Here is an 18,537-nt window from a genome sequence, read left to right on the forward strand (position 1 = left end):
GTTGAAGGTTTCATACACCTACACTTCAGATGGTTCATTCAAATTTAATCGATAGACCTAGAATATGGTATAAGCAAGGTGTGATACATCATCTGCATGTTTATATGGACAAAAAGCACTTAGTGAACATTTTGCAGCCACGGACACACCCTATTGCTGCAGCTTTCCATCACATAACAGTCGTGAGCGTCAGGAGGCAGGGCAGAGGGCTGAAAGGGAAATTCTCCCCTGGTTACACACACCCACAGTCCAGATCCCTCCACCCAAACAGACCTTGTTTTGTCTCATGCTCCAGCTCACACTAATGCAGGAGGAGAAGGCGGGGAGAGGAAATATAACAAACCCCATTCAAAACAGTGATTCAGCCATGGACTGATGAGAGAAAAATTAAGCACGCTAAGCTGCAGGCTGAACACATGGCACTTTTGTTGAGTTTTGTTACATTTCTTTAGCCTACTATTTGCCCAGTAAATATGCCAGTTTGGCAGATGTCTGGAGACCTGAAGATGAGCCAAAACAGTCCAGCTCCTGCTGAGGCTTATATGTCTCCTTCTGATGTCAGTTCCTCTATAAGAACAGTTATTTTCCCGGTACGATCTAAACTTACATTTCCGGTTACTCTGGGGGGTGTTGTGAAGATTTTCGAGCAACTGGCCCACTGCAGTGACAATGACATTAAAATGCTGCAGTATGCGGTGCAATTTTCCTAATTTCCCATCATTTTGGGCTGTAGAGCCAGTCAAATCTGATCCTGAAATGTGTAAGTGAAATATTCCAGACACTTTTTTTATTTCAACAAACTTTAATTCTGTGAAAATATGACACTTGATTTGGTGTCTGTGTCAGGAATTATAGTACAACTACAGTACACAACCAGATGGAAGATATTATAGCTTAGTATCTGTTATAAAACGTCTTTTTATACATGACATTTGAATTAAATCATAATCGTCAGTTATTACGATGGGGAAAAATCCTCAATATCCATTCAAAACTTTATCAGACAGTTCAAAGTCCTTTGGTGCAAAACACTGTAATAAAATAAAAAAGAGGCTCTGTGAAGATTATAATGCAATATACCTTCACTTAAATGTATGAAAAACACCCTTTGGGTTAGGAATGGCACTGTGATGTCAGTCATGCTACAAATTTTGGTTTGGATTTCTAGTGTATAGTGTATATATACTAAATCAAAAAAAGTATAGCATATTCTATTCAAAATCTGCCTTTTGTAAAATGATACAAAATACAGTTACACCGCATACAATCTACAGCATAGAGTGGCTTTCCTGATATGAAGAACTATTCCAACCTGGTTTGATCCAATTCCCATATGTTTTGGATTTTAATATAACATTTTGTAGTTTTTGTCAAGTGATTATTAATACACAGCTACTCTCCTTTTCAATGACCTCTTCTGTCTGCCCGCTGCTCCCACTGGCCGGAGCTTAATTTCTGCAAAGTCGAGAGACTGGAGGTGCCCCTTCCATGGCTCCCAGTTTACTCCCTGAAAGATGCAATCAGAAAAGTATTACGATTATTTTAATAACATTCAGACAATCATTCATTGTATCATTGGGCAGCCTCTCTGACAAAAAAAAAAAAACAGTATGACAGTTTTTCATGATAGAAGTCTCTTATGCTCACCAAGGCTGCATATATTTAATCAAAAATAACAGTAAAAACAATAAAAAATTTTCAAATTAAAATAACTGTTCTCTATTTAGTATTTTTAAATATAATTCATTCCTGTTTCAGCAGTCAATACTCAGTGTTCAGTGTCACAATACCTTTTAGAAACCATTCTAATATGATGTTTTGATGCTTAAGAAACATTTCTTATAATAATCAATGTTGAAAGCAGTGTGGAAACCATGATACTTTTTTTTCAGGGTTCTTTGATGAATAGAAAGTTTAAAAGAACAACATTTATTTCGAATCAATAGAAACTGTAATTTTGTAGCATTACAAATGTTTTTACTGTCACTTTTGAACAATTTAATATGTCCTTGCTGGATTAAAGAATTTATAGTACAGTATAAAAGTATTTATTTACATCTTACGAAACAGTGCATGTTTGGGTCATTTATAATTATATATTTTTTAAAAATCTAACTAAAATGCTAAAAAGTTAACACTGATATAAAGCATGGACAAATTAAAAAATATATAAATAAGTAAAAGAATTTTAAAAGTTGGTAGCCCCTAACACCTAAGTTCAGTTTGATGTTTAGGGAAGAAAAAAAATGCCTATACTTTGTGGCCTAAAATGTTGTTTTCCTTCCTCCATGAAAAACGTTCAGTATACCTGTTAGCTTTACAGAAATAAAGGCTCTAATGGGAACATAAATCTCCAACCAACTTTAAAGCATTGTCTTATTTGTGAATTTATGAGATCTGATAGATCCAGGACACTGCTTTTCTTTTGAATTATTGGGCTATTTCTTGTAAGTGGTTTGGCTTTCAATCCTGCCTTCAGTGCTGTAATTTGAGAGCTCCCTCTGCTGGTTATTACGTCTCAATACTGCATAATATATGGCAAATAATGTACCGAAACAGATCATTTTTCGGACTAAACCCCATTTTTTCAAAACTTCACTCTGCTTCATAACAAAATCCTCTTAACTCACCTGACTGTGTCTGTTGTCCCCAAATCTGCCGTTCAGATTGGCCAGGTGGCAGTTCTTGTACCACCAGGCACCTTGGTGAGTCAGAGCACAGTTACCAAGCGCAATGTCATTGTCTGAATCTATCGTGGAGAAAGACCCTCCCTGGTGGTATGTCATGGCATCACCTGTGCACAATGGGTTATTAATAACATGACTTTGCTTCCTATAATTTAGCTGGCATAATCGGATTACATAATTCAGTTTACCAGCATTTCCTTTGTAGTTGCCAATGGTAAGTTTAAACTTCTGTTTGGAAGGTGCTACTTTGAAGTTATCATAGACGGCATATGTCCGCTCTGATCCCAAGCCCAGATCGAAACGCACTTCATATTGTGTAGGAGTATTAGTCAGTTCATGGATCTTCTCCAAGCCTGGTCAACAACAAAAAAGCTCAAAATCAATATCTAGTTCAATATGAAGCAATGACATGGGTAAGTGAAAGGTTTCAATAAGCGTATAATGTGAAATCTTTATTAGATATACCGAGCCAAAATTCATCTGTCAGTTCTCCAAAGCCTTTCATATACTCTCTCCAGCGCCTCATGAAATCTAATTTGCCGGTGTTTCGTCTCTGGAACACCTGTGATTGATACATAGGATAAATTGTTAGATACAACACTCATACTGTATGTTGTAGACACAAAATGAATTAATAAAATCAAAACAGGAAGAATATTTAATAAATGAAACCTTGCAGTTTATGAAGTCAAATCCGTATTCAATAATCCGCAAGAAAAAATAGTAATAATAACGGCATACTCACAATCCAGCCGCCGCCGTCAGTTGTCATGTCACAATACACCTGCATGGTTCTGCTACGGTTGCTGTTGACGTAAATTGTGTAGACGCCACTCTCCATGTTTCCATTCCTCATAATCTGAGTGCAGTCCATTGGGAACGGGTAGGCCAGGCCCACTAAAATATAATGGAAGTGCACTGAATATATGAGGGTTTTTTATTTCTATTAACTTTTATATATTTAATAGTTGGTGAAAATCAGCTTGGAGATGTGTTTATACACTAGGAGTCTCATAAATGTGTAAATGAAGGAATATAGCATTGAATATATTACCTGTACTAAAGCTCGTCTCCACTGCCCTACTCCTCTTCGTGCCCCTGTAGGCAATAAGGGTGACAATGTACTTTTTCCCAATTGCAAGGTCAGAAAGAGCAAATCTATTCTCCTGCGCAGTCAACATTTTTTCCACAGTCTAAAAAGAAATAAAGCAGAAAATTAGTGAAACAAAGAAAAACTCATTTGGGACAAACTGACAAGTGTCTGTCAGATAGTAACAAATATAACAGATATTAATTAAACAGGAAAAACTTTATGATAAAGTTCATTAGCTAATGCATTGGGTATCATACTACAGCATATTATCATTTTACAGCATTTTTTCTGCATTATTGCATTCGTCACAGCATACATTTTTTTTTATTAAAATAAAATACATTCACTGTATAAGTGCCATATCTAACAATGAACAATCATTTTTAAAGCATTTTTAAATTGTGTTTACTAAAATAAAATACATTTACAAAAGTTTGAGTGTAATTTTTTTTTTTTAAGAAATGTATACATTTATTCAGCAAGGATACATTAAATTGATTAAAAGTGACAGAACAGGCATTTATTATGTTACACACAAAAAAATCAGTTTCAAATAAATGCTGTTCTTTTGAACTTTCTGTTCATCAAATAATCCTGAAATATTTATCAACACATATCATGTTTTCCACAAAAAATATTTTAACTTTGATAAGAATAAGAAACTTTTTCTTGAGCACCAAATTAGCATATTAGAATTATTTCTCTAGGATCATATGACACTGAAGACTGGAGTAATGGCTATTTAAAAAATAAAATAAATTGTAAATATAAAAAGTAAGTTGTAATCATATTTCGACATTACTGTGTTTACTGTATTTTTGAACTCATATATGAATAAAATTATATATATAAATAATATACAATTTTGTTCATGTTTGTTCATAATACATTAATGTTAATTTATACCAATTGAAATGTTAAAATGTATTAGTAAATAAAGACATTAACATTAAGCAACATGTTAGCTATTGCGTGATCTAATGTTAACATATAACACCTTGTAAAGTGTTACCAGTAAACGGACACAGTATTGAATTGAACAGGTTTCAAAAGCTGTTAGTGTGTAGAGCAAACCTGCATGCTGCCATCCTCAGCCCTGTAGGTCAGGATGTAGCCATCAATATTAGCCTGAGGAGCTTTCCATGTTATAGTGGAGGTTTGAGTCTGGACATCAATGGCTTTGAGATTCTTTGGTGCATCAATCTCTGCGGATCAACAAATAGCACTCGGTTAAATGAAGTCAACATCATATGTGGCTGAACTGTGCCTGGAAAAGATCATGAGAATACAACTCATTCTTAATGAGCTCTTAATAGATGAGAAATGTCTCTCCTTATAACTATGAGCATTAGCATTCCAGTTACTGTCGAAAACTGATGGATTCTTCCTATTTAAGCTTTATGTTCAGAATTAATTCACTTATCACTATTGCTGAGACAAGACCTTAGCAAAGACCTTCGACATGCTTCATTTGGCATTTTTAGGCAGTAGAAAGCACGGACGCAGAGCCACGCAGCCTGCTTGAATCAGATAACCTGTTTCAGCCTCAGTTGTGGCTTTTCTGCTTGATCGAGGGCCTTTCACAGCCCAGATGTAGACTGTGTAGAGAACTCCAGGCTTCAGAGCAGTGAACCTGTAGGAGGTGCTGTCAGCTCCTACTCGAACCTTCTGACCGGAGCCATCTATAGAGCTGTAGCTCAGCATGTAGCCTTCAATGTCAGCCTGCACCTTGTCCCACGTCACCAACGCCGAGTCCTCTGTCACCTCTCGGGTTAAGAGGTTAGTAGGAGCGTCTATATCTAGAAAGCCATTTGTATAACAGTGTTAATTCTTCAAGGAAGTACTTCTGTTGGTCTGCTTTAGTTTTTTTTTTTTTCATTTTCTGAGGTTTGACACAAGATAAAGAGTCGACCAGTGAAGTGGTAGAAATGAGACATGAATAGGTTTTGTTGTGTGAAGTACTTAAGAAGAAAAGAAAGCTATTCTAGAGGCATGTTTTCAACTGCCAATGACTATAGGACTTAAGCTAGTGAACCTGTAGGGGATGCTGTTGATTTCTTCTCAAATGCCCAGAGCCAACAACACAACCATAACCATTGATGTCTCTCACTTCTTTGGTCAAGAGGTTAGTAGGAGTATGTATTTCTAAAATTAACAGTTGACACATTTGATTAAAGGTGAAGCATGTCATTTCTTTACCACTAGTGGCACTAAAGAGAATAGCAAAAATAATTACTGTTTTCAAGCAGGTTTCCCAAACATTTTCCTTTAGGGCTGTAACGATTCCTTGATTTAATTTGAGTACTCGATTTAAAAAAAAATACTTGATTGTATTTTGCCTGTGTTTCGAGTAACCGGCATTAGATCATGCAATAAAGTGTAAAAACAATCGCCAGGCTGTTGGCGTCCTCTGCAGTCATTTGTTATAATGTGTAATGTACATTAGCTCTATTGTTTATAATACATAATGTATTTTAACAGTTTTGTTCAATAAAACCATATGACTACTTGCTTTTGATACTTTATTTGAACTAATTGTTACTGCCTCGTTGCTATTATATATGTATTTTAAGTCATTTTAAAGGCTATTGTTCATTTAGGTCTATGTTATTACTACAAGAAAAATCTGTTTACTCGATTAATCATCAGAATATTCGACCGATTACTCGATTACCTAAATAATCGTTAGTGACAGCCCTACTTTCCTTGTTGTCCGAACTGGTAGTCTTAGAATTTGAATGGACTTTATGCCGACCATCCCATAAACAAATCTCACCTGCTCGTTGGAGAAAGCGTTAATAGCAGTATAAACTGACAGCGATATTGACTTCTAAGGTAATCAGCTAACCTACCTAGTTTTATTGCTGCCATTTTATTCAATTTTAATATCTGAATATTAGTGAGAAGAAAAAAACCTTTAGATATAAATCCAAACATTGGTTATGTTCATCTTTGGTAGCTCCTTTAAAGGCATCTTGAGTATATTAATTGAGTATATTGAGTATAAACTCTATATTTAGCAAAGCAAATGGAAACGATGCAGCCTTTTTTACAGAATACGTAAGCTTGTTGCACATAACCTACATTGACGTTTAACTGGAATGACAAGAAGAAGAACTAAGACCAAGCAATCAATCAATCAATCAATGGTGGACAACCATGGCATATGAGAAAGTATTTTAACATTCAAAAATGACACGCTTCACTTTTAATGCACATTTCTACATTAAAGCCATGCACAGATGGACAGTTTATCTGTAGACACCTAAGGCTTCATGCCATAAAGCCTTATTTCTGCAAACAGATAAAAAAAAAACTCTTCAAAACAGAGAACTTTGTGTTAGTTTGCATGAGCTGACTGGGAAGACACAATTCAAAAACCTGTTTCTGCTTCTGTCGAGCTCTTTTTGCTTGAGCGAGGGCCCTTGATGGCCCACACATAGACTGTGTAGAGAACTCCAGGCTTCAGAGCAATGAACCTGTAGGAGGTGCTGTCAGCTCCTACTCGAACCTCCTGACCGGAGCCATCTATAGAGCTGTAGCTCAGCATGTAGCCATCAATGTCGGCCTGCACCTTGTCCCACGTCACCAACGCCGAGTCCTCTGTCACCTCCCTGGTCATGAGGTTAGTAGGAGCATCTATATCTAGAAAGCCATTTGTACAGCAGGTTAATGCACAACATTGCTGCATTTCAGCCATGCGGGCATAGAAAGTGCAGCAGAGGAGATGTAAGAAGATGCATGTCCATGTAAAGGAATGCATCACTGAACCATGAAGGTAGCCAGTTTATCCTTTTCATGCTGATACAATTAGCTATAAATCCAGGATGCAGATAGTAAATCCTATTATTTCCCATCACAGTTTGACTTAATTTCCCTCCTGGATCAATAAAGTCTTTAATCTTATCTGATGTTGTTTGCTTCTTCAAAAGGTTGAGTGAAAATTAATGACTTTAATTAATGCAAATTTGGAAATGTTCTATGCTTATGAAAAGTGCAATTTTCTCAAATTAGTGTTCAGCTTGATTAATGCAACCAGCAGGTTCTGTCATAATGTTGCAATTCATCACAACACCACAGAGACAAAGAAGGAAACAACACAACATGCTGTAGAACAGTATTCTTAAATACCATGTCTTACATGAATACTTACGGATTTTTAAAAAATACAGAAAGTAATGTTTATGGAACGTTCTTATAACATTATTAATATCTGATATACATTCTCATAATGTTGAAAGAAAATGTTCTTAGAATAACATTCTTAGAATGTCCTTATGATGTTATTTGTGCTGGATATGCTAACATTCTGAGAATATTAAAAATAAACATTTGAAAAAAGTTTTATTTTGGTTGAAAATAAAGTTAGTAGAATGTTGTAAGAAACATTTTTGTAACCTTTAAATTACGCTATAATCACAAGAAAACTGGACATTTGAACATTCTTAGATTACTAAAAATAAATGTTCAGTTAATGTTTTGTTTTGGTTGAAAACGTTTGTAGAACGTTGTAAGAAACTTGTTTGTAACCTTAAAATTGCACTATAATCACAATATAATATTATTGTGGATATTTTAATATGGATATTTTAACGTTCTTATAATACTAAAAATAAATGTTCAAATAATGTTTTATTTGGGTTGAAAATAAAGTTAGTAGAATGTTGTAAGAAATGTTGTTGTAACCTTAAAATTACATTATAATCACAAACAAAATGGACATTTTAACACTCTTAGAAAACTATAAATAAATGTTCAAATAATGTTTTATTTTGTTTGAAAATAAAGTTAATAGAATGTTTAGAATGAAACATTTTTGTAACTTTTAAATTACCTTATAATCACAACAAAAATCTTGACATTGCAACATTTTAGAATATTTAAAATAAAAGCTCAAATAATGTTTTATTTTGGATGAAAATAAAGTCGTTAGAATGTTGTAAGAAACATTTTAACCTTTAAATCATTTTATACATCTTTGCTATACTATATAAAGAAAACTGGTTATTTTAACATTTTAGAAACGTTTCAAAATAATGTTCCCACAACATTTTTATAACCTAAATGTGTTACCTGGGATGAGAGAAGTTCATCCGATTGACACTTTCCATTTAAACTAAAGATTTACTCATTAAATGAATCAGTAATACAAATATAAAACAAGGTCAAATAGGGTAAAAAAGACCATTTTGCTAAGACAGTGCAGATTAACATTTGCACAGATATTAGAGCAAACATGAGTGATGGGTGAATCATTGATCAATCAGCAGAGATGCTAATTCCCTAATATAAAATATTAACATAAAATCTGCATTACTACATTACATATTAACGTGCCTGAGGCTAATAAACACAGTAGCAAATATTATGCAGCACTGTTATTTGTAAGTTTAGGCACCAGCTAAGTCACATGATTAGGTTTCTTACAAAAAACATTCATTTGTTTAAAGGCTAATCTAAACTTTCAGTTCCCTGGTTCCAGTAAGCAAAGCCTCAAAGGTAGATATTCCAATCATTCATGCAGTTTGTTAAAGGCTGCATCAGTAACAATGTAAACAGAAATACACAATGCGGCACACACTACAGTGCACAGATTTCTTCTAATGCTCTTTAGACGCTGTAATGTGGACAGTGATAAATAGTTATGGAAACCCAACAGAGAGTACATTTGTTATATATCCAAGTGCTTCTGTTTGAGTTGTGTTTCCTGACTCTGACTGTCAGCTGGTAATACATTTAGACCATCTGCTTTACTGTCTACAGCAGCACCCACTGGAGAAATACCTCTCTCGTTTTCTTAAACTTTAATTGCTATGAAGGAGTCGTCTTATTACAGGGTTGGTGGTTTAAAAGAGCTTAAAAGAGATTTGTTAATAATGGTTCATCTTATGGAGAATGGAAAATACTAGAAGATTATGGCTCCATAATACGCTGTTGACAACTGGTATTGCTGGTGCTTGCAACACCACGGTCATGGTCTGATTCTCAGATAACACAAAATGCGTACCATGCATCTGCCAATTGCACAAATGTAGATGTTTTTTGCAAGGAATTCATGCAAAAGCCTTGTTGGAGAGACTAAATCTCTGTCAAAAGAAATAAAATCAAGTACGGAAATGACTGCTTAAGTGCACAAGAAAACAATGAACAGATGAGAATGCCACTGTTCCATTCACTGCGACGCTCAAGAGATCAAAGCATAGTGGCAAGATCCCTTGAGGGAACGCTTGAGACGAGGAAATAAAACAGTGAGGGTAAAGCCCCACATCCTCACCCAGAAGGTGAACAGCTTACCCGTCTCGGCTTCGGTCATGCTCTTCCTACTGGAACGAGAGCCCTTGTAGGCCCAGAGGAAAACTGTGTACAGGACTCCTGGTTTCAGAGAGGTCAGTTGGTGAGAAGTAGCATCCGCGGCCACTTTAATTTCTCGGCTGGTGCCCTCTGCAGAGCTGTAAGTCAGCATGTAGCCATCGATCTCAGCACGAACACCATCCCACATCACGGTTGCAGAGTTCTCCGTCACCTCCCTGGTTGCCAGATTGGTTGGGGCATCAATGTCTGTTGGAAAAAATAATTCAAGACATTCAGGTAAAAAATACAACAATTTCAACATTTTTTAAAGATCTTTATCCATAATATTTGAATATTTATTATGCTATTTACTTACAATTGTGTATCATAAAAAGTCCAGAGATTTCATAGAATATCATTATTTGTATTCGTAAAAAGATATTAATAAAAGTAAAATTCGACTTTTTTGTTGTATATAGATTATTTTATTTTAAATATTTTAAATACAATTGAATATTTAAACTATTGAAATAGTGTTTGCGTAAATAATATATCAGATATTTAATTAGTTATAAAACACAACTAATACACAAAACTGAATCAGATAAAAAAAGTGCATATGCAAATGTTTTTTTCCCATAAATACTTTTATTCCCAAATACTTTTTTTAGCATAAAGCTAACAATATTTAGTTAAATGTATGCTTAAAACATATAGCATCCATAATATTTAAACATTTATAAGATTTATAAGTATTATTTACTCACAATTGCATATGATCCAAGAACTTCAGAGATTTCAGAGAATATATATGTTTGTCTTTTTTTGTTGTATAAATATTATTTTATTATAAAATGTTTTAAATATAATTTAATACTTAAACTACATTATCTAAACAAATGTTGTTTAAATAAATAAAAATATTTGATAAATAAATATTGATAAAACATGATAAATTTACTTTTTAGTTACACAAAATTGCATAAAAAATATTATAAAAAAGACCTTTCCTGTTTCAGCGTAAATCTAACAACAGTTAGATATATTTATGCTTAAAACATATTGTTTAGGATACCTGACAAAACTTTTTTAGTGAATTCTTGATTGAACTTGCTGCATTTTGTATGCAAGTGAAAGTAACGGCAAGAACAAGATGCTGTTGAGGGTTTTATATTTCATCAGGCTTATGGATTTGCAATTATCAGGACCTTAAGATCTGAGGATGTGCACAGGGTCATATAGGCAGTGTAATATGCATTTGTGAGCAGTTCCATTGGACCTAAGAAAGTGCCCATGCAATGCAAAAGAGGAAGTGAAGAGACAAGGAAAAGCAATCATCATTTAGGCTACCGTTCTGTGACTGAAGCAAGGTTGGCCGAATGTCCGCATCATGGAAACTGATTCCCGATGCCTTACAAGATTGCTAGAATCCAGAGCTCTCATTTTATGCTCTCTGATTGCCAAGGTGGGCTTATCATTTTTGACTTGTCTGAGTTTGAAACATGGGCCAGAATACAAAGCAACGGCTCACATTGGAAAGCAGACAACACCAACGCTAAATGCATTTATGAGACGTTGAAAACTTCATGATTCCTGCAATTACCTAGTCAATATCTCAGCACACAAACAACCACATCATAATGACAAGATATGTGCCGAACAGCTCTTTTCTGTGTTTTTGCTTATTCAAATAATATGTGCTTTATCAAACAGCATGAGGGATTGAGACGACTGCCAATTGTATCTCTATTCCTGTCTCTGACCATTGGAGTATGGTCAGATTAGACATATTTCTCCCAAATTTCTCTGGACAGATTTCAAGCTTCCAAGCCAAAGTACAGCAGGGCAGATAAAAGCTGGAAGCTCTTTTGTATCATGGAAAACTGTTTATCCATGATGAAAATCAGGGCAGAATTATAGCATTATCTGCTTCATAAAATGTGCATTGTAGATTCACTGAAGAAACACTGCAATGCAAAATGATCCACAGAATGTGGTGCCTTTTTCAATCAATTGTGAGTGCATTCATGTCATCTGCGTTGCAATTAGCACTTTAGGGCCTGGTTTCACAGACTGGGCTTAGACTAAACCAGGATTATGCCATAGTTTAATAGGACATTCAAGTAATTTTTATAAACATGCCTTAGAAAAAACATTACTGGTGTGCATCTTGAGACAAAACAAAGGCACTGATATATTTTAAGATCAGTCATTGCAAGTTTCTTTTAGTTGAAACAGCCCAGACTGGCATTTTAGTCTGGGACTAGGCTTAAGCCTTGTCTGTGAAACCGGGGGCATAAGTTTTAATACTAGAAAATAAGCTATTCAAATAAAAAAAAATACAACTTTGATATATTGCATAAATGAAAAAAGAAAATATTTTCTGAATTTTTGCTAGGTGAAAAAAAATATTTAAACAATACAATTTAATATTCTTCCACATAATTGCATAAAATAAAATGAGAATAAATTCAGAGAAAAATCATTTGTCATCAGTTTTTTACAGTAAAATATTTAACTTATTTGAATAAATGTTTTGTAATAAAATCCATAATATTTAAATATTTACTATGTACATATTCTCACAATTGCATTTGATAAAAAAAAGTATTTTGTTATATAAATACTATTTTATTCAATTATTTAAATATAATTTAATATTTAAACTATATTTAAATAAATATTGGGCCTACTTTAGGGACCAATTCTCACTATTAACTACAGTTTTTGCCTCCATAAACATGAATTATTATACAAATTATTAATAGTTAGTAAGGTAGTTGTTAAATTTAGGTATTGGGTAGGATTAAGAGATGTAGAATATGGTCATGCATAGTTAGCTTGGGGTAGAAAATAAATGATGTTCAACATTTTTGCAGGTATGTTTAACATTTAGGATTAGAATAAACAAAATATAACTTTTATACATATACATAGCAAATTTGTTTGGTATTCAAAATGGCATTTAAGTATAGAAACTTCTCTTAAGTTAATATAGGCCTTTTATATAAATAATATATAAAACTTTTTCTTTTTTTTTTCCCAAAGCTCTTCTTGGAAAGTAAAGCTTTAAAGTAGTGCTGATCAAGATGTGAGGTCTTGCTTACCCACTTTCAGGACATTAAGTTCTTTGGAACAGTCCAATCCAATGATTTTTTCCACTGAACAAACGATGCATTAAACTCCCTTGTGGAGGAAGAACTACACCTGATTGTTATGGAGGAGGTGATGAGGGACACATTGATTTCAGGGTAGAACAAAAGTATCAAAGTCTATGGCAGATTGAATGTCTTCAATTGCAAAAGAAACGTCCCCTATTGAGCCATTTTGTTCTTTTTACAGAGGCAGTCTTTTCAGTTCATTTAAAGTTGTGTTTATGGTTCCCAAGAACTTGAAAAATTCAACGGTGCTGTTCAAGTCATTGATGCTAAAAGAAACTAGGTTGGGGGGCCTTCAATTACATCTATAAATTTCACTCTTCATCTTCAGGTCAGTGTGAATGCTTCAGTTATTCAGTCATAAAACATAAGGAATCCTACATTAAACTATATGGTCACCCTACATTGCACTGGATAACAAGAAGAACAATATACACTCTGGCTTCTCTGTGATGCACACGTGCAAAATATGCCATGTCCATGAGGAAGCATTGACAAACCATTTCCTGCTCCTACGGTTTGGTGAGACTAAGTGTAGGAGTAACTGGTGCTGTAATTCATAAGCAGAGGGAAAATACCGTCTACCGGAGGCCCCTCTAATGGCTGCTGTAGCTGTCAGGAACTGACTCAAAGGATGTAGTACTACCTTAAATTTAAAGGCAGAATCAAGTATTAAATTCTCACTAACCCGAGCACTTTTTGAAATTGAGAATCTCGCTGTGGCTTACATGACGTGTGTGCAACTACAGAAATCAGATGGCTCTTTATATAAAATGTGCAATAACACCCAAACTATTTCTTCTAGAAGCCTCCTAAGACAAATATACTATCATTTTGAGCCAATACTCAGAAGATCCAATATAGAGCTAAAGTGTCCACTGTCCAGCCACTTTTATGGCAACACCCTGACTGTGTAAAGTAAAAATCTCTTTTCTTGGAAGAGATTAGCACTGTTGGGATAATATGAGGTCAGATGTTAGCTACCTGACAAGTATCAAATAAAAAAAGCAGTATACTTCTTTAGCTCGAAGCTTATTTAAAGGTACAGTTCACCCCAAAATGAACATTCTATCTACTCAAGCTCATATCATTCCAAACCTTTAAGACTTTGTTTCATCTGGGAAAGAAGATATTTTGAAGAACGTTCAGCTGTTTACATACAATGAAAGTCAGTGGGGTCCAAAACAGCACTGAACCCCATGGACTTTCATTGAATTTCATTGTCATACAAGTTTGGAACAACATGAGGTTGAGTAAATGGTGACAATTTTCATTTTTGGTGAACTATCCCTTTAAGGAAGCCCTGGGGCTCTAGGAACAGAAGAATCTTAATTAAAACAACACCTTTTTAAAGAGTAGACAGCGTAAACACTTTCATCTTATGTATTTGCCTATGTGTTTCTGTTACAATCACATTTGACCGCTATTTGATTTCATATTTCGTTTTATTGCTATACTGATGATTGTTTTCTCACTGAGACATCACTTGCCTTCTCAGACAAAGCAATCGGGGGAGTCAGAGTACAGATAATTTATCTATCTCAAGCACCTTTGGCTAAGAGCTTAATTCCCAATAGGTAAATAGCCTAACAAGGTAAACTATATTTATGCTTACAGCAATAAATCAAAGACGCAGATGTTGAATACAAAATCTAGCAGTTCTGCCCTGTGTTTGATATATTAAAACCACCCTATAAACATAACAGTGGTTACGTATGATAGGTTTTCTTTTGCAACCATAATTTTGCATCTTAAACCATAATTCTAAAGAGATGATCTTATTATTGGGCCAAAAGCACTGACGCATAAATATTAAACAGGGAATATTATAGCTGTTAAATAGACATAAGTATTAGTCCAAGTGTTTAGGCTATGAAATTTAAGGCTAAAACATGACAGATGCCTTTTAATGATTTAAGGGCCATAGCTAATTGACATTTTAATAGGGGGGATATTAAATGTCCAGTCCATCAGAATTATTCTGCAACATTTCCAAAAGGCACAGACATACACAAATCAGATATTTAAAAGACTTCCTTTCATTAGGCATCATTGGGCACTTCTAAGGGAGATTTACAGACCACTTCTAATTTGTTTCCACATTATTTGACAGGTTTAGTTAGTATAAAGATCTCATTGTTGGCAGACTATCAGCTCTAAAGCATACAGGAGCAGTACTTTTAAATATCTGCAACTCCAACCACTAAGATACCTATAATAATACAGAAACCGATGCCTCCAGGGTTCTTCATGAATATTTCTTGGTTTTGGACATGTGTATTTTTTCAGAGCAAGTAATGTTAGAACTGCCACATTTCAATAGCCCTGGGTAAAATAATAAAACGTATTTGTTGTTTTTTCAGTCAAGGAAGCAATTTAATTGATTTATGGTGACAAGGAAAATATCTGTCTTACGCACTGGGTTGTAAAGATTTTAACTACCATTGGACACTGAAGCCTTTCAGAAGAAAATATTTTCTGAGAGTAAAGCATGAGAGCATGAAAGGACTCCCTCCATTACAAGATTGTTGTGGTAAAGATTCCATCTCTAGCATCAACATCAGAACAATAATCTAATTTCTGCATCTGTTTGTCTCTTTTATTTCAGCATATTTTAAAGTTGCAATCTCTATACAGATATAGGTCAGGTTTCACCTACATTTTGAGCACCAAATGTCCCTGCAAGAGTAATAAAACGTGAAATCACCTACAGTGTGGCACGACGAAGTGGCTTAATAAACATATTAAATATTAATGTTGTATAGTAAAAAAAAATAATGACCTAAAGTCTTGCAGAAAATCTAAAAATGCAAAAAGGTTTACAGAATTGAAAATATCATTAGCTCATTGTAAAAACACTATACAAGTCAATGGATTGTCTCCACTATGAAACAAAATCAAAAGTGGTGTCTGGAAATTTAATTTTCCACTTTATGCATTGCTATCGAGGCATATTACTGACCTGTGACCCCTGTGGCATACGACGGCTTGCCTTCGCTTTCACTTTTGATTGCTTGCACGCCTATCTGATATTCTGTTCCTGGGTTGAGGCCTGAAAAACACACATTTGTGTTGTTCTCACTACACAGCCACTGAAGTCAATACACTCTGAAACTCAGATGCCCGTGACTGCAGATGGATGCATAACAGTGGACTGACCTACAATGGTGTGTTTGGTTCTGGCCTCTTGGCTCATTGCCACGTTCTCCTGTCCTCCCTGACCATCAGGGCTGGCATGGGTCAATTTGAAGAAGTCCACGGCAATCGCAGGGTTCTTCCAGTCCACCTGGATAGAGTCCTCTGTCTGACCCAGCACCTTGATTCCTTCAATACCAGAGACCTCTGAAGAGAAAGTCAGATTGGGGAAATATTGTGAAATATTTTTACAATTCAAAATAACTGTTTTCAATTTTAGTATAACTTAAAATCGAATTTATTCCTTTGATGACAAGAATTAATCGATTTTGAATGAATGAATGAAATTTCAGCAGCCATTAGTCCAGTCTTCAGTGTCACGTGATCCTTCAGAAATCAATATGCTGATTATGATATGCTAATATGCTTATTTTGTGCTTTTTTTCAGAATTGTTTGATAAATAGAAAATTCAAAGGAACAGCACTTGCTGAACATAAATGTTAATTTCTTAAAAAAAAACTTCTTACTGAATTTATATTGAGTTCTAAAGCCACATGTGTAATGTCTGTTCTAAGCTTTACTCATCTGCCACAATAATGTCATGTTTAAATAAAAAAATATATATATTGATATTTGTGATAATTTTTCATTAATAATTTAGCATTAATTCAACAGTGTTGCTGAAAAACAATCAAGCAAAAAATCACCCCAAAAAACTTTTTTCTTAATTCTACAGTGCTTCTGCATGCACACTTTTTGGTTGCAAGTAATACAAATGAATGCAAATCCTTTGCCATTTCTTTCATATTTTTGATCTGATGTCTCCGGTACTCCTCTTACAAGCATCCGTCCTCAACATTCTGCCACCAGATGACAGAAAGGAGTTGCAGCCAAGCATTCTACCACTTCAGACTGAGCTACACTTCTCATGTGAGAAGGAAATACTTTTAGACATTCAAATTCTTTGTTAACCGTTGACTGACAGTGTCCCATGCTGGCCATTCATCTTTGTCATCATGTCCAGATGATCAGCACTTTCTCATGGGCGTCTAATGTGCTGTGAGGAATAAAAGACTGGCCACATCAAAATGCTGTAGTGCTCATCCTATTGTTGCAAAACTGGAAACATTCATTTCCATGAAAATGTGTTTTTGGATTTTCATTGAATTCTAAAAGCTTAGTTACATCTGGCCTCAGAGTTAACACAAATACCACTGCTTGTTTGCTGCTATGACAAAGCAATTTTACAAAGCTTTCCATGTACATTACAAATATATTTGTAATATTTAAACAACTGTTCTTACCAGTCGTAGCCACAATCTCATCGGATTCACTGTTAATACCCCTGATGACAGCGTACACCTGCACTATGTATGTGACTCCAGGTCTGAGGCCTGTGATCAGGTAGGAGTTTTTCGTGTTTTCCACCTGGACCTCTTTAATGGCTCCCTCGTCTCCCTTTGGATAGTAGGACAGGATGTAGTACTCAGCTCTTCTCACAGACTCCCACTCCACCAGCAGAGATACATCTGTGACTTTGATCAGACGGAGGCCTTTTGGTCCTAAAACTGAAGTAGGAAGAAATGTTGTCAATGAGCATTCTTTCACATCAGATGACATACTAGTTGTCTTTGCATTGGGGTGCTGTTTAAAAATTATTCATTTGTACAACTAAACCAAGAATGATGAACACACCCAAATATAATTCGATATTCACAGACAATCTTCATAGCTGGTGTTCGTACAATCGTATAATTCAGATTCATGAATGAATCATTCAGACAATTTTTTATTGGATCAACTGATTCATTCAGATGTCTTAAAAGAACAACTGATTCACAAATCAAACATTGCTACTCCTCTCATGAACTCCCATGAATACACAAAGGAGAGATTTTCTTTGAATACTTATGTAAATTTTGATTTGTTCATCACACAAACTGCAAAATATACTGTATAAAAACAGTCACACAGGGTCACTTGTATGAAAAATTGATGGTGCTTTTTGTCATTTTACAGCTTGACAGCCCCTATCCCCATTTATCTTCATTATATTTAAAAGTGTGGACAAAAAATATTTTTTAGAACTTCTCCTTTTCTGTACAACAGAAAAAAATAATAAGTCACAACTTTGAAACTGAGAAAATAATGAAATAATGAATTTCCATTTTT

General features: G+C 34.7%; 1 protein-coding gene across 3 annotated transcripts in view; it reads right to left on the bottom strand.

The window, feature by feature from the left end:
* Positions 1 to 818: 818 nt before the first annotated feature.
* Positions 819 to 18,537, bottom strand: part of LOC107658358 (tenascin-N-like) — a 28,429-nt gene continuing 10,710 nt past the window's right edge. The window contains exons 4-16 of one of the 3 annotated variants that reach the window (XM_016446862.1): positions 17,670 to 17,933; positions 16,389 to 16,571; positions 16,192 to 16,281; positions 10,075 to 10,338; positions 7,260 to 7,425; positions 5,316 to 5,413; positions 4,855 to 4,985; positions 3,742 to 3,880; positions 3,433 to 3,584; positions 3,153 to 3,249; positions 2,876 to 3,040; positions 2,631 to 2,794; positions 819 to 1,507 (exon numbers count right to left, since the gene is read on the bottom strand). In XM_016446862.1, coding sequence (XP_016302348.1) covers positions 1,382 to 1,507; positions 2,631 to 2,794; positions 2,876 to 3,040; positions 3,153 to 3,249; positions 3,433 to 3,584; positions 3,742 to 3,880; positions 4,855 to 4,985; positions 5,316 to 5,413; positions 7,260 to 7,425; positions 10,075 to 10,338; positions 16,192 to 16,281; positions 16,389 to 16,571; positions 17,670 to 17,933 — 2,039 coding nt within the window. In that variant the 3' untranslated portion in view covers positions 819 to 1,381. Of the gene's footprint in view, positions 1,508 to 2,630; positions 2,795 to 2,875; positions 3,041 to 3,152; positions 3,250 to 3,432; positions 3,585 to 3,741; positions 3,881 to 4,854; positions 4,986 to 5,315; positions 5,580 to 7,161; positions 7,426 to 10,074; positions 10,339 to 16,191; positions 16,282 to 16,388; positions 16,572 to 17,669; positions 17,934 to 18,537 lie in introns of all 3 variants that reach the window. The other 2 variants (XM_016446861.1, XM_016446863.1) reach the window with 2 other exon arrangements.

This window comes from Sinocyclocheilus anshuiensis, unplaced genomic scaffold, assembly GCF_001515605.1.
Source record: "Sinocyclocheilus anshuiensis isolate Anshui unplaced genomic scaffold, SAMN03320099.WGS_v1.1 scaffold375, whole genome shotgun sequence".
Lineage (NCBI taxonomy): Eukaryota > Metazoa > Chordata > Actinopteri > Cypriniformes > Cyprinidae > Sinocyclocheilus > Sinocyclocheilus anshuiensis.